At 40.4% G+C, this 25,418-nt stretch overlaps 1 protein-coding gene across 2 annotated transcripts in view; it reads right to left on the bottom strand.

The window, feature by feature from the left end:
• skap2 (src kinase associated phosphoprotein 2) overlaps positions 1-25,418 on the bottom strand; it is a 298,277-nt gene that overhangs the window by 76,004 nt on the left and 196,855 nt on the right. For both annotated transcript variants that reach the window (XM_080205649.1, XM_080205640.1), the window contains exon 10: positions 9,976-10,056. In XM_080205649.1, coding sequence (XP_080061775.1) covers positions 9,976-10,056 — 81 coding nt within the window. The remainder of the gene's footprint in view (positions 1-9,975; positions 10,057-25,418) is intronic.

Consider the following 25,418-nt stretch of genomic DNA (forward strand, 5'->3'; position numbering starts at 1 on the left):
TTTTTATCCAGTTCAAAGAATATCCTTTATTGCAATGTCAGAATACTCTTAACAAATTTGTCAAACATAATTTCCCCTTCACTGAGTCAGCTTGATTGTATAATGGCTTTCTAAATGTCCCGCTATTACCTCCTTAATAATAGTTGCTAGCATTTTCCCAATGATTAACATTAGACTGACAGGTCTATAGTTTTTCACTTTCTCTCTCCCTCCTTTCTTGAAAAGTGGTCTTACATTTGCAGCTTTATAATCCACTGGGATTTTTCCAGAATCAAGGGAATTTTGGAAGATTACAAACAATGCATCTACAATCTCTGTAGCAACTTCTTTTAAGGCTCTAAGATTCAAGCCATCAGGGTCCTAGGGACTTTATTTTTCTTACTACATTTTCCCTCATGGTCATGATTGTTTCAGGTCCCTCTCTTCATTTTGCCCTCTGTTTTTCTACTATGCTTGGGATGTGTTTTGTGTCTTCTATTGTGAAGATAGATATGAAATACTTGTAACTCTCAGCTACAGGGAACTGTCTCTATCCTCCTAACTGTACTGTCCCCTATTACAACTATATTCCTTTGTGCCCATGAGATGATACCGCCCCCCACTCCATCAAATGGCCCCCTGGATCACAATACTATAATGTGGAGATGCCGGCATTGGATTGGAGTGGGCACAATAATAAGTCTCTCAACACCAGGTTAAAGTCCAACGGGTTTATTTGGTAACACAAGCTTTCGGAGTGTCACTCCTTCAGGTGAGTGAGGAATTGTGGTCACAAATAGGGCATATATAGACACAAACTCAATTTACAAGATAATGGTTGTAATGCGAGTCTTTACAGGTAATCATGTCTTAAAAGTACAGACAATGTCAGTGGAAATTCAAATACACTACATTTACAGGTTAAAGAGGTGTGTACTGCACAGTTAGTGAGATTCTGCAAGCCTAGACAAATCATGGGGGTTACAGATAGTGTGACATGAACCCAAGATCCCGGTTGAGGCTGTCATCATGTGTGCGGAATTTGGCTATCAGTTTCTGCTCACACGGGACACGGCCAACAGAGTACGCTTTGTCGTCCCGTACTTCCCCAGAGTGGAGAAGCTATGACATCTTCTCCAGCACCTTCAAAATGTTTGGCTCGGTTGAAGCCGAACATCTCGCCAAAGCCATCCCCACATCTTGCCTTCAAACAACCGCACAACCTCAAACAGGCCACTGTCCACAGCAATCTACCAGTCTTCAGGAGAACAGTGACCATAACACCACACAACCTTGCCATGCAACCTCTGCAAGGCATGCCAGATTATCGACACAGATGCTATCAGCTCACACGTGAACACCATCCACCAGGTACATATTCTTGTGACTTGGCCAACGTTGTGTACCTGATACGCTGCAGGAAAGGATGTCCCGAGGCACGGTACATTGGGGGGACCACAGAGACACTATGACAACGGATGAATGAACACCGCTCGACAATCACCAGGCAGGAGTGTTCTCTTCCTATCGGGGAACACTTCAGCAGTCACGGGCATTCAACCTCTGATCTTTGGGTAAGTGTTCTCCAAGGTGGCTTTCACGACACACAATAACGCAGAATCACTGAACAGAAACTGACAGCCAAGTTCCGCACACAAGGACAGCCTCAACCGGGATCTTGGGTTCACGTCACACTATCTGTAACCCTCACGACTTGCAAAATTTCGCTAAGTGTCCTGGCTGGAGACAATACATACCTCTCCAACCTGTGCTTAACCCTCTCTCCACTCACATTGTCTGTACCTTTAAGGCTTGATTACCTGTAAAGAATCATAGAAACCCTACTGTGCAGAAAGAGGCCATCTGGCCCATTGAGTTTGCACTGACCACAATCCCACCCAGGCCCTACCCATTTACCCACTAATCCCTCTAACCTACGCATCTCAGGTCACTAAGGGGCAATTTTAGCATGGCCAATCAACCTAACCCACACATCTATGGGAGGAAACCAGAGCACCCGGAGGAAACCCACATAGACATGAGGAGAACGTGCAAACTCCACACAGTGACCCAAGCCAGGAACCGAACCCAGGTCCCTGGAGCTGTGAAGCTGCAGTGCTACCGTGCCGCCCGACTTGCATTCCAACCATTATCTTGTAAATTGAGTTTGTGTCTATAACATGCCCTGTTTGTTGCACAATTCCTCCTTTACCTGAAGAAGGAGCAACACTCCGAAAGCTTGTGCTATCAAATAAACCTATTGGACTTTAACCTGGTATTGTGAGACTTCTTACTCACAATACTATAGTCAGTTTGATTATCCTCCATGCAATTCCTGCTCTCATCCACACAAGCTGCAAGAAGCATGAACCAGCAGGACAATTGCAGAAGGTTGAGAGTCCTCCATTGTTACATTTTGGATTTCCACACCTGCCTCTCTTAGTTACATCCTTCTGTTTCTGACCACAGACCAAATCTGAAGTACCTAGCCTAATGGGTGTGACTGCTTCCTGCCACTAAGAGTCCAAGTAATTTTTTCCCTCTAATGATGCATTGCAATGTCTGAAACACAGACTCCAGCTCATCAACTTGGAGCCAAAGTTCCTTGAGTTACAGAAACTGTAGATGTGGTTACTGTGATTAAGAGGTATCCCCTACTAGCTCTCATGCTGCAGTTGAAAAAAATCACCTGCCCTGCCATTTCTGTTTGTTTTAACTAATTAGGGCTCAAGTTTAGAGTATCGTTCATTGATTATCCATAGTTATATATTGGAATTTAACTATTCATGCTATAAATTTGATACGATACTAATACCTCCCAGTACCCATTTAAATTATTGCCCCAGTTTAGAGGGGAGGAAGAACTTAAAACTCAATGATTATCAGTCTGCTCAACTCAGTAAAGCCTCCAGGCTTCAGCTCTTCGGTCTTGTTGTCTCCAGTTCCCTCTATTTTATAAAAGGCCAGAAAAACTCCTCCCTCGTTGCACCAAATTCCTGATCCAAGCACTCAGTTGCGTTGCATTCAGTCTCCAGTCTCCCCCTTTGAGTGACTTACTATGTGTGTGTGCTAAACTTCCCGCATTTATACTAACTCAGATTCCAGTGAGATGATACAGCCATTGCTGGCTAGGGAACCAGTTCTAAACAGTTATGTAATTAACTAACAGGATCTCCTGCAAGGTAAGATTTCCTGACAGCATCCGATCTACTGCAAGATAGTAAAAAGTCTGACAACACCAGGTTTTAGTCCAACCGATTTATTTGATAGTAAACTCACTAGCTTTCGAGGGGTTTCCCTCTTCTTCGGGTGAATGGAGGGTTCTGGCCTCAGACAGAGCATATAAAGCACAGACAGTTTACAGATTACTGATTAGAATGCAAATCTTTACACCTAACCTGCTGTTCAAGTCCTAAAGTGGCTGACAATGTGTGTGGAAGGAGCACTGATCACAGGTTAAAGAAATGTGTATTGTCTCCAGACAGTACAGTAAGTGAGGTTTTGCAAACCCTCATGTCGCACTATCTGTAACCCCCATGACTTGCCTGGGTTTGCAAAACCTCACTTACTGTACTGTCTGGAGACAATACACATCTCTTTAACCTGTGATCAGTGCTCCTTCCACACACATTGTCAGCCACATTAGGACTTGAACAGTAGGTTAGGTGTAAAGATTTGCATTCTAATCAGTAATCTGTAAACTGTCTGTGCTTTATATGCTCTGTCTGAGGCCAGAACCCTCCATTCACCCAAAGAAGAAGGAAACCCCTCGAAAGCTAGTGAGTTTACTATCAAACAAATCGGTTGGACTAAAACCTGGTGTTGTCAGACTTTTTACTGTGTTTACCCCAGTCCAACGCCAGCATATCCAATCAGGGGGCACAGCCTCAAGATAAAGGGGGGGGGCAGTTTAGAACGGAGTTGAGGAAGAACTTCTTCACTCAAAGGGTGGTGAATCTCTGGAATTCTCTGCCCATTGAAGTGGTGGAGGCTACCTCGCTAAATATTTTTAAGACACGGGTTGATGGGTTTGTGATAAGAGAGGGGATTAAGGGTTCTGGGGAGAGGGCGGGAATGTGGAACTGAGCCACGACAGATCAGCCATGATCTTATTGAATGGCGGGGCAGGCTCGAAGGGCCAGATGGCCTACTCCTGCTCCTATTTCTTATGTTCTTATGTTCTTAAGATAGCAGTTTCTGAGTTGCCACGTCAATGGAAACTAACAGTCACTCTGCAGCTGGAGCCCATCCATTTCCACCCTCCCTTTGTCAGCCTGGAATTTTGTCACATCTCCTTTGACCCTCGCATTGCTCTTCTCCTTCAGATACTCAACCAGAAGCATCCAAACTGTCAATCTTAACACAGATTCTTAATCTTCCATCTCTCACCCTCAACCTACCCACTCTCACCTTGATCAGCTATCATTCTGAAATCTTCTTTCATGATCCTTCACCCGCTTCCCTTTCCCTTGACCTTTCGATCAACTTGATTAAAATAAATGGTAAATAGGTCCTCATCATCATATTTGAATCATTGACAGCCACAGGTGAGGTGCCTGAAGATTGGAGGGTAGCAAATGTTTACGGATGCCTGAATGGAAAAGCCTACCAACTACAGATCGGTGAGCCTAATGTCTGTAGAGGGTAAGTTGTTAGAAGGTATTCTGAGAGACAGGATCTACAGGCATTTAGAGAGGCAAGGACTGATTAAGGACAGTCAGCATGGCTTTAAAAGTAGAAAATCATGACTTACAAATTTGACTGAGTTTTTTGAAGGGGTAACGAAGAAGATAGATGAGGACAGTGCAGTCGACATTGTCTACATGGACTTTGGCAAGGCCTTTGACAAAGTACTGCATAGTAGGTTGTTGCATGAGGTTAAATCTCACAAATCCAAGGTGAGGTAGCCAATTGGATGCAAAATTGGCTTGATGAGAGAAGACAGAGGGTTGTTTTTCAACCTATGGAGGCCTGTGACCAGCGGTGTGCCTCAGCGATCAGCGCTGGGTTAACTGTTTTTTGTCATTTACATTAATGATTTGGATGACAATTTAGGAGGCATGGTTAGTAAGTTTGCAAATGACACCAAGATTGGTGCCATAGTGGACAGCGAAGAAGGTTATCTAGGATTGCAGCAGGATCTTGATCAATTGGGCCAGTGGGCTGATGAATGGCAGATGGAGCTTAATTTAGATAAATACGAGGTGATGCATTTTGGTAGATCGACCCAGGACAGGACTTAATTAATGATAGGCATGCGGGAGAGTTATAGAATAAAGAGATCTAGGGTTACAGGTTCATAGCTCCTTGAAAGTGGAGTCAGAGGTGGATAGGATGGTGAAGAAGGCATTTGGCATGATTGGTTTCATTGGTCAGAACACTGAAAACAGGAATTTGGATGTTTTGTTGAAGTTGCACAAGACATTGGTATGGCCACACTTGGAATACTGTATACAGTTATGGTCACCCAATTATAGAAAGGATATTATTAAACTAGAAAGAGTGCAGAAGAGATTTACTAGGATACTGGCAGGACTTGATGGCTTGAATTATAAGGAGAGGCTGGATAAACTGGGACTTTTCCCCTCTGGTGCATAGGAGGCTTAGAAGTGACCTGAAAGCGGTCTACAAAATAACGAGGGACATAGACAAGGTAGATAATGAACATCCTTTCCCAAAGATAGGGGAGTCTAAAATTAGAGGACATAGGTTTAAGGTGAGAGGGGAGAGGTACAAAAGGGCCTAGAGGAGCATTTTCTTTTACACAGAGGGTGGTGAGTATCTGGAATGAGCTGCCAGAGGTAGTAGTAGGGGCAGGGTACAATTTTGTCTTTTAAAAAGTATTTATACAGTTACATGGGTAAGATTGGTATAGAGGGATATGGGGTGAACGCGGGCAATTGGGGCTAGCTTAATGGTAGGAACTGGGCAGCACAGACAAGTTGTGTCGAAGAGCCGATTTCCATGCTGTAAACCTCTATGACGAGGCTCTGACACTGAAACGTGCCCATTTTATCTTATAAACACAATTCAATGTGAGGAACCTGAGATTTTGGCACCTGGCTAATTCCCCTTGCCTGACACATTTCCTGCTTTTACAGGCCTCATTGAATTCTGGTCATGCTGTGAGTAATACCATTATAGAAAGCCAGGCAATTTTTCCTAGATGTTGGGGTGGTTGCGGGGGGGGGGGGGGAGAGGTGGGACAGGGTATGTAAAAATTAAATAGGTGATAGATACAAATCAGGTTTGTTACAGGGGTATGAGCAAATCAAAATCCTGAGGATCAGGAGGAAATATAAAATGTCACAAAAAAGCTTTGATTTGCAAAAATTACATTTCAATAAGCTGTATTTTTAGTGTATTTTAAGTTTCTCTTTCTTTCTCACATCTTGCAATGTTATTGTTTTGAATGTAAATCTTACTCAATGGATGACAATAATGATGATCCCTTAAAAAAGTCCACTCGCCCAGGTCAGAATAATTAACATTTAGAATATCAGTAATTTGGAACAAGTAAGCACTAATGAAAAAATATTTTTGCTGCAGTTAAAATGGTTTATATTTCAATCTCTATCAAAGCTCAAATATTTTATGTAAACAATACTTAGCTCTAAAGCCAAGTGAGACTGAAAATATCTGACATTCTTCGGCAAGGTCAGAAGTTCATATTAAGAGATACTCAGCAAGAAATAAATACTCCTGTCTACTTTGTGATCTGCATGGCAACCAAACTTCTAGGGTTACAAGTTAACTGGCTAGATAAGGCCAAAGGTCATTACTGAACAGCAGCATCATCACAATTGTTTGTATTCAGGACTATGTCAACACTTCTGAGAATTTCAGAGCAGCCAACTAAATTTATGGTACACAGATACCATACAGCAAGTGGGGAAGATTGGATAAGACTTTTAAAAAAAAATCTAACAAGTTAAATGAGTAATCACTGGCTACATTTTCTGTTTATCCTCAAATACTGTAATTAGATGACCCACTAACCACTTCCTTTATGTGAAGGTTATGTGCAATCCAAATTCTAACAGCAACTTGCTTCTAACTTCCTCTGTGGGTTCTCCTCAAACTGGGTTCTGTTTCCTCTCCATATGCTGCAATAGGAAAGGATCTGAAAAGTAACTTCCTGAGCACACATTGCATGTCTACCCATTCTTTGTTTGACAGCACTAAGGCAATGATATATTTGGTGTACATGATGAGGAAGGTGACCCAGACTGCATTTCCTCACAGGACACATTAAAGATACAATAGTAAAGCCTACTTTAGTTGACATTAGGTTGTGGGGAGGTGTAAATTCTTGATAAGGAGCTGATCTACTCCACTTTGAGTCTTAGAGTTGTCTTATCAAATTGTGTTCTCTAGTTTACAATTCATTGTTTTCAACCTACTGGAAATTAAGTGCATCTGTGCAAGTTCACACTTTCATGATCCAATTGAACATATGTAGCTATTTTGAGTTACACTGATAATTAGTTCACAGACACATATGCGAAACCAAGGCAGATAACGTACTGCTCAACTGTGCCCTTTCTAGATAAGTTCTGTTTTGATTTTTATTCTGTATCACCAACATTTCACATTTTAAGCAATGAGTCTTATTTGCTTTCTACACTAATCACATGCAATGAAGATATGCATGGCAAACGTTTAAGTGGGCTACAGATCAATTAACAGTCTTAAGTTTATCTGATTTTTATCAAAGCAGACAGAGCAGTGGGTCGATCATCAGAGCCTGTGTCAAGTTGACCTTTTCAGAGACATCTACATTGCTGTTCCCCAGGGTAACTCTAGGGCCCTTGTCAGCCTCTGAATGACAGAAGTCTGTTTCACTAAACCACAAAGTATACACAGATGTCTATATTACAATCTTAAAGGTGTGACAGCAATTGTGTATTACATCTATAAACTGTCCTTTAGTGGTGACACTTCCCCAATGATGATCTGCTAATTTATTCACTTAAATCTCTTTTGCACAGAAATAAAAGGTAATTGAGTCATTACAAAGTAATTCAGGCAGAACTAAATTGGCTTATTTTATAAATCCTTCTCAAGTGGCCCCCACATACACTAATCAATACTTATGAGCTTTGCTGCTGCCTCACAAGTACATAAAAATGGAGAAAAAAAGCTAGACTGGTTTCCTGTCTCCCCATAGGGAAAACTGTAGGAAGTGATGATTGGAAGAAAGATAATTACTTTTAAGAGAAAGTTAGCATACTATGTATGGTAACATTTTTTCGGAACTAGGACACGTACTGGTTTCCAGTTGGACTCGAGAAACTATTATGCTTCAAAGTAATTAGATTACTAAAACCGGCCACCTCCATAAATGCAACTAACTGTCAAAAGAACTACCTTTGGTAAGATGGAGATCTTTAAAGGTTCCGTTGCCAGATTGTGGAGAAAACTATCTGAACCAAATGTTACAGTTGCATAAATCCCCAATATAGATATTAACAACAAAAACTTAAAATAGATTAGCCATATGAAGGTCTCAGATGTATCTTCTACATCAATGCAATGCTCAACTGGCAGGGTCAGGGGTCAAACGTCAGTTATCTATTCAAAACATGACATCATCAAATATATTACTTCACATATGACACAGACAACTTCAAAATTAAAAAAAATTAAGAAGTTTTAAATGTCACTTTTCGGTGAGACACTTAGTAGCTAATAGAATTTTTTTGAAATATCCCTTTAGTTCAAATACTTACTTTGGAAAGAAAATATTCAGGAATACTAAAAGGTTTACAAGACTAAGCAGAAATGCTTAATTTCCTGTTGAGAAAGGAGGTTGCTAGAGAGACATTTGAGGTCCATCTGTTAGAAAGATGCTCAAATGACTTATCTGATAATGAATCTGCTTCTCGATTCATTGAGCAGGATTGGTATCATTATAAATTCTATACGTCAACCTTAGCACTTTAAACAGATAAAACTATTCACTATCACCCTATCAAAATCATCTTCCTAAACGAGGAAGGAACTTGTTCACTACTACGAGCCATTTGAAGCAGACTACCACAAACTGTCTGAAGGAAACCCAATATGTTTTCACACTTGGAAAAGTATTTCTCTGTTTTGAAGTGGCAAGTTTCTTGATTAAAATTTTAAAAATTAAGGGACAAGTACTTTAAGTACTTAAGTACTTAAGCTATAAAAGAACACCATCATCATCAAATAGGAATTGTTCTTAAAAGGAAAATGCACACACCAAAATGGCCTAATTATAGAAAATGATGCAATACTAGATACCTCCAAGTAAGATTTAAAGTATGGCTGCACCAAGTTGTTTGATATCAACCAGGGAACTAGAAGTAGAAAGGGAAAATCAATTCAAATTTCCATTCCTGAACACCATATAGTGACATAAAAATGCTAAAAAAACAGATCAGGCTGCATCTGTAGAAAGAGAAAAACAGTTAACTTTTCAGGTGAACGACCTTTCATCAGAACCTGAAACATCATCAACTTATGTTAAATCTTTTTTTCCTCCACAGATGTGGCCCAGCCTGCTGAATACTTCCAGCATGTTCTGTTTTTATTTCAGACTTCCAGCATCTGCAATACTTTGTTTTGCACTATACAGTGACCGCTGATGGAAAGTGCACCTGTACAGTCATTGGGTGATGATTGGGTTTGATGATCTCCCAGTTGATGATACCCACTGCGTAGTGAAACATGAAGCAGAGAGAGGCAGAGTAAAGAAGGTAAATTAAGTTCCAGACATCAGTATTATAAACACATTAATGTGTTTATAGGTAGCTAGTTTTTCCAAATAAGTACAAAGTGTGGCAAAATGAGTATGGGAGGTAAATGATGCTCAAGCCAAACCCAATTGATCCAGTGATGCCAAAGATAGGAAAACTGCCCTGCTCCAAGGGGAATTATATGCTTACTTCATATGAAAATGGCTAATGTTACTGCTGGAATTATCTTCTCCTTTAACTTTAAACTATTCAAAAACAGTCACTGTACCTGTTCCACTCCCAGCACTCTGTTGCTTCTTCTCAGGTTCATTGGATGGCGGTGGAGGTTGTTGGAAATTTTCTTCTTCTTCTGAGGGGAAAAACAAGTAATCATTATAAATCCTGTATACTTTGTATGCATGAAAAACTTAGAATGGAACTTGTTTTTTACGTGGAACTTGATTATGCCACCTGGTCAGTAATTGAAATTGGCTGTTAAATGAATTGAACCTTGATGCTGGTAAAATACCTGATCAAAAGCAAATAAGCAACCCACCGGTTAAAAGAATCCTAACAGCAGAAAGAAGCTTAGTTCAAAGGAATTCTAACTCTACTTGGATGAATATGACCTGATCTTACTTGAAGAGTTCTGTGCAAAATGTTTGCATTTAAATGGTATAATTACACTTGTCACGAACCCTGCTGATAAAGTAAAAGTAAAATTTATTTATTAGTCACAAGTAAGGCTTACATTAACACTGCAATGAAGTTACTGTGAAATTTCCCTAGTTGCCACAGTCCCGCACCTAAGCGGGTCAACGCATCTAACCAGCATATATTTCAAAACGTGGGAGGAACCTGGAGCCCCCGGCGGAAACCCACACAGGGAGAACACACAAACTCCACACAGACAGTGACGCAAGCCAGGAATCAAACCTGGGTCTCTGGCGCTGTGAAGCAACAGTGGTAATCACTGCTAGCGTGACACCCACAGATGTGAGGGCATCTCAATGTGAGACAATGGTTCATGGTGGTGCAAATTATTTTTTTTAAACGGTGTGAGGAGTCACGTGAAACCACTCATGAAAATAAGAAGCCCAGCTGTAGTGTACCAATTACTAAATGCTAATAAATGAAAGAAAAGACAATATACACAAACAGGACTATAATTCCATACGAGACATAAAACACACACACAGTTATATCTAGAAATTACCCCATGTTCCAAATCATATCCTCGAAACCTGAATTCTATGAGGCTTCCATTCCCCAAACAACATCCACCTTAAACAAATCTACAAGTTAAATCTAGCTTATAGTTACCACACAATACCAGGAGGATGATCTAGTCTGGGAAGCACTTTGGCCTAGTTCTGTGAAGATAGGTAAACTGCCTTTACAAAGGTTTCTGCATTAACTTGGTTATTAGACTTTAAAAGGGACTTTTGCTGTTAGATGTTACCTTGGCGTTCCTGAGAGATGTTAAAACTGTTGGCTTTTTAATGAGATGTTAAACTGTCTGCTTCTGCAGGAGTTGACAATTATATCCATAGTTCTCTCCAATTCTGCTCACTGTATATTGGGCCAACTGTCTCTCCTACATTCCTGACTTTGGAAATATTGGCATCTGTATGCCTCCCCTGATCTCACAGTCATCTTGGTAAACTGCTTCCTGATGATAGGCCATTTGCAGCTGATCTTATCTAGATGTCTGCTAATCTCGTTACTAGGAAAATGATGCCTCTCATTAGCCCCTTTGAAATACGGGATGCTGGCTGATTCTCTCTTGCTGCTTGGGAGATTACATCCCATCGTTCCTTTTGTTATTTCTGGATCTTGTTGTTACCAGGCAAATCCATAACAGCACAGTAAAATATAGAACCCAACCTCATCAAAAATGCACACTCAAGATATTAGCCCAGCAGTTAGAAAATACTATACTAGACTTAAATCCCAATTCCTGCCAATCTGATTTGAGGCTAATGATGAAAGCAGAAAATGTGATCTTATGTTATGGTGCAACAAGGTACAGGTATTGTAATTCAGTTTTACAAACAATGGCAAAGAAGTTCAGACAGAAGTTTAGAACAGTGAATATTTACAGTAGCATGCATAGGCTAGATCAAATTAAAGTTATTGCACACATTGTGATACATTCTGCAAATAAAAGCATTTAGTTTTGCCATACTGTAGCCTAGAATGTCCATAAAATATGGATGGCTGTAAAAGATCAAGTTACTTTGAATAATTATGTATTCACAATACTTGCAGCTATTAAGAGGTCTTTAAATATTATTTTTCACAACTGAACTTCTAAGTTTTCTGTCATTTTAGTAAACTGTTAGGTTGAAGAAAAGAAAAATCACACATAGTACGAAATATATATTGAGTATAAATTCACAACTTCAAACCTATTGCAGAACTTTTACCACATGATGGCTTCTAATAAATGCCAAAAGTACAAAAAATTAAGTATTTTTAGACATCATGTGTGTAGGATGACTACACATCAAACACAACCAAAATTCAATTTTCAGAACATTTAAAACTCGAGGCTATTTCTGTAGCCAACCCTTTCAATTGTGAGATATTCTAAACAGTATAGGTTATGTGGCACAAGAGAAGAAAATTATCAGTAATAATCCACATTTTCTGACTGGCTTGATTTAGTGGGTGGAGGCTTGCACACACGCCATTGCTTCTAGCCCCCAGCTCTGTCTGCTCTATCGAGCCCCCCCACCCGCCCATACCTGCTCTCTGGTCTCGGTTATTGGGCCATCGCAGCTTCTCAGTTTCACTTACTGGACATCAGTCCCTGCTTACTTGGCTCTGAACCATGGGTCTCACCATTCAACAGCCTCTTGAAAAATATTGGGGGGCAGGAAGGGGGTGAGAAATTGTTTTGGGTAGGACATTGGTGGGGTAAGTTGATGGAATGCTTACCATTCCTGCAATTGTCACCCTGTCAGGGTGACAATAGCAGGGGAAGGAGGAATGACTGCCAGAATGGGGGACAGTATTGGAGGGAGGAAAGGAAAGTGAGTGGCATGGAAGGTATGATGGAAGGAAAAACAGCACAGGAGCAAAGGATGGAATGGCGATGGAGGGAAAAACAGCACAGGAACAGGATGGGTATGACATGAGAGGGATGGCATGGGAAGTTGGAGTGGCATGAGATGTAGATTTAAAGAAGTGCTGCTACAACGAAGATACTTACTTCACAGGAAATGTTTTGCGGATCTCTGAGTTACAAAAAAAATTCTCCTGAATATACATACAGACCTTCACTATTTACTTTATTACAGCTTGTTACAACAATTAAGTGTCAAAGTCTTTTGAACTTTTAAATATGTTTTGACACTCCAAAAGATAAATTCCAATTAAAAAATGATAATGGGTTATTATTATGCATTCATCAACAAATCTTCTGTTTCTCACTTAAGCAGGTACTTTTTCATCAGTGTATCTACTGCGTAGCAATGGGACTAGAACAGACATCGCACCTAAATTGAATTCTGTCCTCAAATCACATTCACATTCCAGCAGAAGTCACCATGTAATAAAGATTAGTTCAAATTCTGGCTGACTTTTACCCCCTCTCCATCCTCAGACTGCTCAGCCAATTGTACGTCCTACAAATGTTTGTCTCTGCTGAGATCAGAATAAAAATCAAACTCAAGATCTTCCCAGTTAGAATGAACCTGCAGGATTTTTGGCTAAGAAATATCACACTTCTAAGGTTGAAATCTAGATTTTTAAAGAAAACTGCACCCTGTAGAATGGTGCTTGTGCCCCCCACCCACCATCTTGGGAACATGCTACCAGGCAAATAAAAAAAAGTGGTACATGGTAGTTGTTGGTTAAGACTGAAAGTGTAATTTATACAATAATACAAAACAAGCATTTTGATCATTAGCACACCTCTCGTTCATTGTACATTATAACATCAATCAATAATGTCTTAGTCTGGATGACTGACAGGTTGTCACCTTTGTGATTAATTAAGTTCAGTTAGCAGCTGACACTGATATTGGACAAGTTATTTGCTGAATTTTAACCACAATAAACAAAAACAACTCAGCAGCACAGCAAGAAAAATCAAACCACACAGATGGTTGTGAAGCACTCATTATGTGGTTCCCATAGTAATCATAAATCTGGAAGGTTCTGGCAAATAAACAGCTTGTATTTACACATCATTCAGCTGCTATCAAAATCGTTCAAATGTTGGCTTATCATTCTAATCACATAGCTTTGAAGTGGCAAAAGGGTCATTTTTCATCAGCAATATATAAGCTACTGCTTTACCATGGTAAATACATGCATAAAACTTAAGTGATTAAATTAAAAGAAAATTTATTATATATGGTATTTTCAAAGCTTAAAATGTTACAATGGCTTATAAATTTTCTGAATTAATATTGTTCAATTTGATTATAAATAACTGATTTTAAATATTGTTGATGTCACAAAGATGAACATTATTAAATTCAAAAAATATTGAATAAATAGTTCCCTAATTGTGATCAGAAAGAATATTTGTGGTGGCAGTACAGCCATAGTAAGAAAAATGGTGAAGCTACAACACAGGACAATAATCATACTAATCAACAGGTGCAGCACAGCTAAGCAATTTGACAACCAAAGGATCAAATCAAAGCTCCGCAGTCCTACCATTTCCAGTCATGGATTGTGGTGGACAATTAAACAAATAGGAAGAGGTAGCTCTATCAACTCCCATCCTCCAAAAAGGAGGGGCCTAGACACCAGGAGTCTAAACACCAAAGCTGAAACATTTGCTTTTGGTGGTAGGGACCAGAGGAGGAAGCCATCCCTGCCTGAAATTTGTTGCAAATGCTTCAATCTTATCCTTTGTGAAAGTGGTTTCCACAAAAGCTGTGTGGTGATCTCTCTAACAATACTGTTGTGACCAATACATTAGTGAAGGTAAATTTCTTCCTGTATTGGCTTTCACATCAAATGAGGCCCAAACTGGCAACTTTAGGATTCACCCAATTCTGCCAATGGAAATGCTGCTGAGCCATTCCTGGTAATGGGACATTAAAGCCCCTTATCCAGGTTACCCTTGGTATTAGTAATTCAACATAGAGGATTACTGATTTATCAGCTGATTATTATAAATATAACTGATGTTAAATGATGCCAGTATCACATGAAATAAAGATGGAAATCATTAAACTCAAAAAATACTTGGAGAAAATTGAGAGAACTGTCTCCTAGACCAATCAAGCAACAGTCTGATACAGCCATACTGACAGAATCATGACATATGAAACGTGCAATCAATATTTCATATTCCTCCATCAATCTACCAGGATACATTCTGATGCAATGGAAGGACAGACGCTATTTCTCACCATTTGAAATAGATTTGCAATGTTTCAATACACTGGCATCTTTCTAGAACCTAGAGAATTTTGGAAAATCACAGTTTACGCAACCACTACCCCTGCAGCCATCTTGTTTAGGAGCCTAGGATGACGGTCATCTGAGTCATAGAACCATACAGCATAGAAGAAGCCCTTCAGCCCATCGAGTCTGCGCTGACACATTAGAAACACCTGAACTCTCATTTAATCCCATCTGCCAGCACTCAGCCCATAGCCATGAATGTTATGATGTGCCAAGTCTTCAGCCAGGTACTTTTTAAAGGATATGAGACAACCTGCCTCTACCATCCTCCCAAGTAGCGCATTCCAGGCTATCACCACCCTCTGGGTAAAAACGTTTTTCCTCGTATCCCCCTAAACCTCCTGCCCCCTCACCTTGAACCCATGTCCCCTTCTGACTGATCCTTCAATTAAGGGGAATAGCTGTTCCTTATCCACTTTGTCCAAGTCTCTCATGATGTTGTACGCTTCAATCAAGTTGCCCCTCAGTCTTCTCTGCTCCAATGAAAACGAACCAATCTTACACAACCTCTCTTCAGAACTCAGATGCTCCATCCCAGGCAGCATACTGATCAATCTCCTCTGCACCCCCTCCAATGCAATCACATCCTTCCAATAATGTGATGACCAGAACTGCACACAGTACTCCAGTGGCCTCACCAAAGTTCTATACAAATCCAACATGACTTCTCTGCTTTTGTAATTATGCCTCATTGATAAAGGCAAATGGCATATGCCTTTTTCATCACCCTACTAATATGCCCTTCCGCTTTCAGAGATCTGTGGACAAACATACCAAGATCCCTATGTTCCACAGAACTTTCTAGTGTCTTAGCATTCATCGAGTATTTTCTTGTCAAATTACTCCTTCTAAAGCGTATCGCCTCAGTTTTCAAGTTTAAATCCCATCTTCCACTTATCTGTCCATTTGAGCATTCCATCTATATCTTCTTATAGCCCAAAACACTCCACCTCACTGTTAACCATCTGTCCAATCTTGGTGTCATCCATGAATTTACTAATCCTACCCCTCCCACATAGTCATCAATGTTATTTATATCAATGATGAATATTAGGGGGCCTAACACAGATCCCTATGGACACTGGCTTCCAGTCATTAAAGCAGCATTGTCATCACCCTCTGTCTCCTACAACAAAGCCAATTTTTGAATCCATTTTATCAAATTACCCCGTATCTCAAGTGAATTTATCATGTGGGACCTTGTCAAAGACTTTGTTGAAATCCATATAAGTTACATCGATTGCACTACTCTCGTCTACATACCTAGTCACCTTCTCAAAAAATTCAAATTTGTGAGGCACTACCTCCCTCTGACAAAGCCCTGATTATCCTTGATTAAGCTTTTCCTCTCCAAGGATAGATGCTCTCTTCAGAAGTTTCTCGAATAAACGAGACACTCACTGGTCTGTAGTTCCCTGGTTTACCTCTACAACCCTTCTTCAATAGCGGAACAACATTTCACAGTCATCTGGTGCATCCCCTGTGACCAACGGGAAATTGAAAATTTTGGTCAGAGCCCCTTTCCTTCCACAGCAGCCTAGCGCACAATTCATCTGGACCTGAAGGTTTATCCACTTATAAGGCTGTTAGCATCTCCAATACTTTGTCATTCCCTATGTGTTGTGAGACTTCTTATCGTGTCCTGACTCCCCAGCTACGCTGAGTCAATACGTGCCATTTAGCCTCTAATGCCCAGACTTTGCATTCCTGTGGTTGTCTGAGACATTTGTTTCGAACATTCTTCAAACCCAGATTAATCTCATTGCGGCGGCTCTCTTCATGCCACACACCTGGTCTTCTGGTTGTATCTTCCTATTAATACCTTAAATAATTAGCTTCTTTTGCCCTTCTAGTGGTGTATAACGAACTGTTTCAGATGCATTCTATGAATTTGTCCTCCAAGTTACTTTCCCGATTTGATTTGTCCACTCTAGATAAGATTAAGGTTCCCTGAGTGTTGGATTCAGATTCCAGAGTGCTCACCCATACACCACAGATTCCAGAATGCAATGTGACACAGTGGCATTGCGGTTATACCATTGCATTAGGAATCCAGAGACCTGGGCGAAAGATTTGAAGATGTGGGGCTGGATTCTCCAGTCCCAGCACAGATTGTGCGGGGTTGAAGAATCATTGGGGGGTGGTGGTGGTGGTTGGTGGAGTATTCATTTGATTGGCGTCAGTTTTGCTGCTGGGAAGAACACAAATTTATTTTGGGGTTTATTTATTTATTTTCAAATTCCATCTTGGCAGCTGGGGAGTTTTAACCCAGTTAATTAATAACAAATAAAATATTTGGAACAAAAAGCTAACACTAATAGTGACCATAAAACTATTAGATTGGCTTATATGCAACCCCAGACCCACAACAACGTGGTTGACTCTAAATTATCTTCTGAAATGCTTAGAAAGTCAAACTATCAAAACTTTGAGAGTTACATCATACAGGCCAATTAAGGATAAGGAAAAAAATTGCTGGTAATGTCCGCATCCATGAACAGAAAATATCATAGTATTAAAACATTCAGCCTGTCATCTTTTTGTTAATTGATTTTTTAAAAAATTTGGATAAACAGCTCATTGATCTAGCTTTGAAATAATTTTGTACATCAAAAACTCTACCTTACTCTTCCCCTTCTAAAGTTACAAGCTCCAATGTCATTTCAAAACTTAACTAGGTAAATAATTTTATAAAATTTTAAACTTATATGATAAAATTCAGCTACAGAAATTAACTATTTTATATTAGTGCAGTTACTACAAAACTGAAAAAAGAATTTGCCCATTTCAAATGGCAGAACGTAGAATTGGTTAAACAATTCATAATTTTAGTTGAATAAGTGGATAAATATGTCAAGATGTCAATATTACTCCAAATTGCATCAGCAAGCATTTCAGGATAAGTATGAAGTCATTGCTGAAGAGCAAGGTCCATACTACTAGTGTGCGTTTGCCAAATAAATGTCACCAATGCTCTCTAGTCTAAAGTAATAATGTTTGGTGAAGGGGCAAGGATTATTTCAAGTTGCAGTTTTACAAGAGTTCCTGATGAATATTAGTTTAAGGTGCATTATGAAACAGTCATGAAACATGTAAAGTGGTTTTTCACAGATGCTATGAGTGTAAGTTATTTAGAGACAAACTTACCGACAACCTTAGGAATATGTGAACTAAACAATTATGGGATCTACAGAAGGATTTGCTTGTATTCTGAGTAGTCACATTAAGGATCAGATGCTCTAACTCTAGAGTTGCAGGGAGAAGGATAAAGAGGCATTCTATCCTGACCAAAATTAGATATCAATTTAAATTCTGCATCTGAATCTGGTTTGCTGCTGAGGGTGGGTATTTAATGGCATACAAAGTTTCAAAGGAGGTCTTGGTGTATTTTGAGAATTATTTGACCAGTGTGACAATTCATATAAAGAATAATTGATGACTAGTGTCTTGATCTCACCAACTCTACTGAAATCCGAGCTGCTAACAGCGTGTGTGTTTTTCCATAACAGACACTTCACATTTTAAACATTAAGGGTATTAAAGGAGGATATTTGTGAAGGTTGAGGCTGAAGTTCCAATTAGAATCTAGAGACTTTCTGGAGTTATATTTCAGCTACGGCTGACTGTTGAGAAACTTATATCATGTCTGTGCTCACAAAAATTATCTTGGTCTAACAAACATCCCCTCAACACAGCTAGATTACCAAATGGAAACTAGCCAGATTCAGGAGGATCCTAAACTGACAGCTGAGACAGAAACAAAGCAAGATCCTAGATTTGTAAACCAACATTCATGACCTCAGAACATCCCAAAGTATTTCACAGCCAATTAAGTAGACTGGAATATTGCAATGCAGGGAAGTATGGCAACCAATATGCATACAGCAAGGTCCCACAAACAGTAATCTGGTAAGTGACCAGGTGATCAGTCTTTTTAAGTGATGACGGAGGAGGGGTTAATGTTGATCAGAATACCAATCTTCCTCATCTTCAAATAGTGTCATGGATCTTTTAAATTCACTCAGTAGAGTGACAGGTCCTCAATTCCACATTTTGATCCAAAACTGGCTCCTTCAATTGTGCAACGCTCTTTTAGTATTGAATAAAATAACAACCTATATACGCACTCAGATCTCAAGTTGAACTAGAAAAAACACATTCTGCCAAGGTGAGATTGGGCAGATTCTTCAATATCAGGATGTGCAAGTACCACAATTCCCAAAATACCTTTGATTGTCTATTCTGATTTTTTTTGTAAGAAAGGTAAAACAATCCAACTTATATTTATATGGTTCCTTATTGCATCCTTGGGATGCATCATGACGTGCAGTTAGTACTGCTATGCAAGCAACTGGAGCAGCTACTTTGCCACAGAAAGCAAATAAACAAATGTTTTTGGAAAGGTTGGCTAAAGGAGGAATTCTAACCAGGACATCAAGGCAAATCAATTCTTTGGGAAATTTCATAAGATGTTTTACATCCACCAGGGTGGAGAAAATTGCAGTGTACTTGGCAATACAGCATAACTGATAATTGCAGTATCATGAGATTGCCACACTAAGTTCACACTAGATTATGTACACAAGTTCTGAACTAGGTTTGGACCCACAAGGATTAGACAGAGGTGAGAGTTCTAACAATACAGTAAGCCTACACTATCCTAAATATCAAGGAAGGGTTAAGAAAAATGCACAAAAAAGATGTTTCCAAGATGAATATCCAGGGGGCTAAGTTTGATCACACACGAAAACAGTGCAAGAATTGCACCATGTCCACATCAGTTAATTCTGATGTGGATAGCACAACAAAATTCACACTACCTGTTCATTTCAATCATGTTGATATCCACCTAAAGCTAACCCATACAGTTTATTGGCTGCAGGCATCAGCATAAAGCTAATATTGTGTGTGACTAAGACCAAAGCTACAATGAAAATATAAAATGCTGAAAGTACTCAGCAGGTCAGACAGCACCTGCAGAGAGAAACTGAATTAACATTTAAATGCCAACTCTCTTTCTCTCCACAGATCCTGCTGACCTGTTGAAAATTTTTTTTGAGTATTTTTAATTTTAATTTCAGATTTCCAGCATCAGCATTATTTTGCTTTTGTACCACTCAAAGCGAGCCTGACCTACTTAAAAGGTAGAATCTGGGCTTGGGGCATAGCTAGCTCTGCAGCACTGGTCTTCAGTGTTACTGCTGGGATGTGGTCAGAGTCCACAGCCTTTAGCTTTTCCTTGGTATCTCATGCAGTGAATCAAAATTAGCTGAAGATTAGCATCTGTGATTTTGGAGGTCTCAGGAGCAGGCAGAGATGGATCATCTATTTGACATTTCTGGCTCAAGATGGTTGCAATTGTTCTAGCTTTGTCTTTTGCACTGGCGTACAGGGCTCCCCCCACAATTGAGAATTTGAAGCCAACTCCGCCAGTTAATTGTTTAATTGTCCACCACCATCCATGACTGCATGTGCTAAAACTGCATAGGTTTTATCTGATCGATTGACTATAGGATTATTTAGCTCTGTCTGTTGCACTCTGTTTTGGCTGTTTGGTACGTATGCACTTCTGTTTTGCAGTTTCAACAGGTTGGCACCTCATTTTTAGGTATGCTTGGTGTTGCTCCTGGCATGCCCTTCTACACTTCTCATTGAACCACAGTTCACCCTCTGCCTTGATAGTAATGGTAATTTGAGGGATATGATAGGCTACGAGGTTACAGATTATGGTTGAATGCTCAGTGATGGTGACATAATGGTAACATGACTGGATTAGTAATTCAGAAGATTGGTCTTTTCATTTGGTGACATGGGTTCAAATCCAAGCGCAGCAGGTGGAGAAATTCAAATTCGATTGATAAATCTGGAATGAAAATGAATCTTTGTAACAAAATGATCAGATTGTTGTAAAAACTAATCTGCTTCATTAATGTCATTTACAGGTAGGAATTTGCCATCCTTATATGCTGTGGCCTACGTGCAACTCCAGAACAATATAATGTGGTTGATCCTACACACCAGGTAGGCTGCAGCAGCTCAAGGGGTGGTTGACCACAACTTTCTCGTGGGCAATCTGGGATGGGAACACATGTTAACCTTGTCAGCAATGCTCCATCCCATGAAAGAATTTTAAAAACCATGGACCCAAACATGGTGCAGAGTCTGACGGCTAACACTGCAGCTTCTGACTTCCAGCTGAGTGATGTAGAGGAAACACATGGTGTTTCCCCTGACTAGGTTTACAAATTGCATTCCACTGCCAATTGTTTTATTTGCTACTATAAAATCCCCACGCCTTTGATGACTGAAATTCTGAGTGAAATTGTTATCACTGAGCTTAACAAATCCTGACAAGGTTTGGCTCTGGAATTGAAAAAATTAATTGCAAAAATCATTGGGTCCAATTTAGTCCTCCTTCAACACCATTCGTCCAACTGATGATTCTCTCGCCAACACTCTTACCGACATTGAGACATTCTTCTCGGACCACAATGACAAGGTCTGTATGCTGAAGCCCAAGGTGACAGTGACAATTAAGTTGTGTGTGCCGCTGTGGGCCAAAGTCGATGACTTGGAAAACCAGTCAAGTTGACAAAACTTACGCGTTATTGACCTACCAGAAGGAACCAAGAGCCAAGCCTCAATGCAGTTTATGTCAGATATATTCAAAAAGGTGGTTGGCGAGGAAACTTGACAGAGCCCTCTGTACCCTTTGACTGAAATCCCATCCAGGTGACCACCCGCCGCCCTTAAGACACTATAATACAGTTCCATCGCTATGAAGAATGGGAACTCAGTCTTTGGTGGGTAAGAGAGCACAATGATGGCACTTTTCAAGGATACTTTATCAGGATTTATTGAGAATAAGTGCAGATCTGACAAGGAAGCAAGCAGAATTTAACACCACCAAGTCCACGGTGTTCAATAAAGGACTAAGCTTTGGATTGATTCACTCTGCCCATCTCTACATCACACTTAAACTGAGGAGATCACTTATTGGATACACCAAACAAAGCAAATTCTTTCCTTCAGGGGTGCATACTTAATTCCTGACTATTTGTTGTCTTGCTATATTTGTGGTCATAATCACTGGTAAATACACACTTTCAATACCTGGTCATTGCTGTTTCTACTTGTGATCACTAAAGATAGATCTGTTGAACATGAATCTGTGGATCAGTTTTGAATCTCAAATTGTACTCCGGCTATGGAAAAAAGCAGCATTGGAATTTTAGCATCTATATTTTCATGGCAATTTAATGCTGCACATCTCTGTCCCTTTGAGGATATCTTAGGTGATTCTTTTAGTTATGGCCAAGATATTTGGCTACATTGAATTGAGTTGAAATGTTAGGTAAAATCTAGTTTAATTACTGAGCTAGCCAGAAAGTTGATAGGTTTTTGGTATTGATTTGGGTTATCATGTGCTTGAATGTTGGTATTGGTCACTTAATATACAGTAACCAACTTTTTTATGTGGCCATTCTCACTGTGTAATGGATCCTCTTAGTATTTACACACAGCCTTTCATGATCTCAGGGCATCCCAAAAGCACTTTACTGCCAATGAAACATTTCTGAGGTGTAGTCACTGTGGTAATTTAGGAAATGCATCAGTGAATTTGCATGCAAGCTCCCACCAACAGTAATGTGATAATAATCCGATACTCTGTTTTAGTTACATTGATTGAGGGACAAATATTGGCCAAGACACTGGAGAGGACTCCCCTGTTCTTTGTCACTGAGGGAAGAATTTAGTGTGAAAGCTCCATGCACTACTTCATCAGATTGCTGTCCTGTGATTATGGTCAGGAACATGAGAATATGGCTTGTAACAGAGGAAATTGAAATTAAAATTAAATAATAGATTAAGCTATTGAAATCAACTCGAAACAGTGTTGGGCTATTTCAGAAGAGGGTGGGTGTGTCAAGGTCTGTTTGATGGGAACAAAGCTCTAGACAGTTAATTTGGAAATGTTTTGATTCCAAACACACATATGAACATCCTGTTTGTAACAATACTTCTTTTAGTAAAATTAGTAAATTTGGGATTATCCACTTTTGATATAGCTTTTCTTTTAATCTACTTTACTCCTTGAATAGAATGTCAACAGCTTGGAGAAAATCATAGACTCTCTCAGGACAACTACTTCAAGACTCAAAAAAGTCTTGTGAGAATTATTTCTCATTCCTATATGCAAAAAAGGCATCTGTAGATCAAATGACCAGTTTTCAATGAAGGATGCCTCCATTGCACACTAATAATAAAGAAAAGAAACCATAATTGGAAAAAAATAAAACGGGAGCAACCAAATCTGCAATCCCAATCAAGGAAAAGGGGTAGAAAATAGTCTACATTAAATTTGCGGTAAAGACAGATGTTGCAAAACGTTTTTGTCTTGCACGCATCAGGACAAATGTAAGAATGCCCTATTTCAAATTATCACAACGATGTATATAGTATAGGAGAAAAGGGTTGGATTGACAAGTGACTCCGATTAGCCATGGAGAAAGTAACCAGGAACTATATGCTCCCTAAATTATGGGTAATTCAAAAATGGTGCAAGGCTTGAACATATTGTTGTTGTTTGCAGAGAATGTGTCTCTGCATATCAATCTGTGTCACTTCTGGTAAGCATGAGTGACTCAAGATGAAGTTAACTGATCATGTTAAATTTCATGTTCGTACAGCTACACTAAAGAACGAGGAAAGCTCTGGCAGAGCAAACAATATCAGTTTCTTCATACGTTTCTGCTCCACACACCTTAGCAGTTCACCACACTGCTGTCAAAGGTGGAAGTAGAGGGATTGATAGTTATCTTGGTTAGATTGTTTGCTTTAAGGACCAATCTGCGAACAAAGTCAAAGGGTCAAAATGAGACTATAAACACAAAGGCTGTGATCTTACCAACTCTCTGCGCCAGTCGATCAACGGGGCAAACTGGAAAGATTACATGCATGGCCAAAAATCAAATTTGTATCCGAATGGTTTAATATCTTCTCAGCCCCTTTTTCATGGTGAGAATTGCTTCGCACATGAAATGGGTACAAAGCCTGTTGGCATGAATTCTCAGGTATTGCCATAATGCGGTGTGGAGGCTTGCATGGGTAAAGAGTTCTGGGGATGGCTTGTGATAGCACAGGGGTCGGGGGGGCGGGGGGGTCAGGGTCCACAGGTTGGAGTCAGAACAGTTATAGTTGCCGTTATACTTGTAGATGCTGAGGGAGGAGGAGGGAGATATCCATGCACTACAAGGCCAGAGGCTGCAGCAAGAGGACAGGGGGCCATAAATTGAGGGAACGACATGATGGCCCATTGGCCCAAGAGGAAGGCCAGAGTACGTTGGAGACGGGGTCCTGGCCTATACAGGACCACGTATGTCATGTGATGGGCTGTCGAACACTATGTGGTGCCACAGACAGCATTTCATCAAGGAGAATATGACAGGTGCGCACATCATCATGAACTTGGCACCTCGTGGGAGAGGAGAACACCCACTCCCAGTGGCAGTGAACCTTAACATCTCTGCCAGCAGCTCCTTCTAGGTTGCCAGTGGGAACACCTGCAGCATTGCCCAGTCCTCCGTGCACAAGTGCTTTCATGAGGCCATGAACACCTGAAGGTGTACTTCTACTGCCTGGACCACTTTGGTGGGCACCTCCAGTGGAGCCCCCTGAGGGTCTCCTGCATCATGGTGGTCTGTTGTGCACTCCACAACCTGGTGCAGAAGCTGAGAGACATGCTAGAGGAGGAAAGGAACCAGGTGGATGCTCCTGAGGCGGCAGCCCAGGAGGATGTGGAGGAGCCAAAGGAATTGGTGGTAGCAAGGATCTGATAGGGCACGATGGCAAGGGAGGTCCTAATCGCAACAAGATTCTCCAACTAAGGGTTGTAGTGTGCAGCAGCTCCAATGCCCATCCGCCCCCTCCTGGAGCCTTCATCACCCACTTAATATCCTCCACCCCCTGTCCACACCCCGCCACTCTGGCTCCCATCGACATCACACGAGCCTGTGTTGGCCGTGTTACCGAGTTACTGGTCTTGGCAGGAGGGTGATGATGACTTGCTATGCAGCACCCTAGTGCCACACAACTCTGATGCCTACCTGTTCTGATTGCACAATGGCACCTGGTACACACCTTTGACATCACAGTCCGGTCCAATGCCCTGAGAGGGGGTGGTGGGTGGTCTCAGGGTCCGATAGGTGCTGGCAATAGAATGCCACACTGTCAATGTGGAACGCTGTAGATGAGCATTTTGAGTACCATGACAGTCAGGGGTTTGGCATGGGTGTTGGG

Source organism: Carcharhinus amblyrhynchos, chromosome 2, assembly GCF_965287045.1.
Source record: "Carcharhinus amblyrhynchos chromosome 2, sCarAmb.v2.hapA, whole genome shotgun sequence".
Classification (NCBI taxonomy): domain Eukaryota; kingdom Metazoa; phylum Chordata; class Chondrichthyes; order Carcharhiniformes; family Carcharhinidae; genus Carcharhinus; species Carcharhinus amblyrhynchos.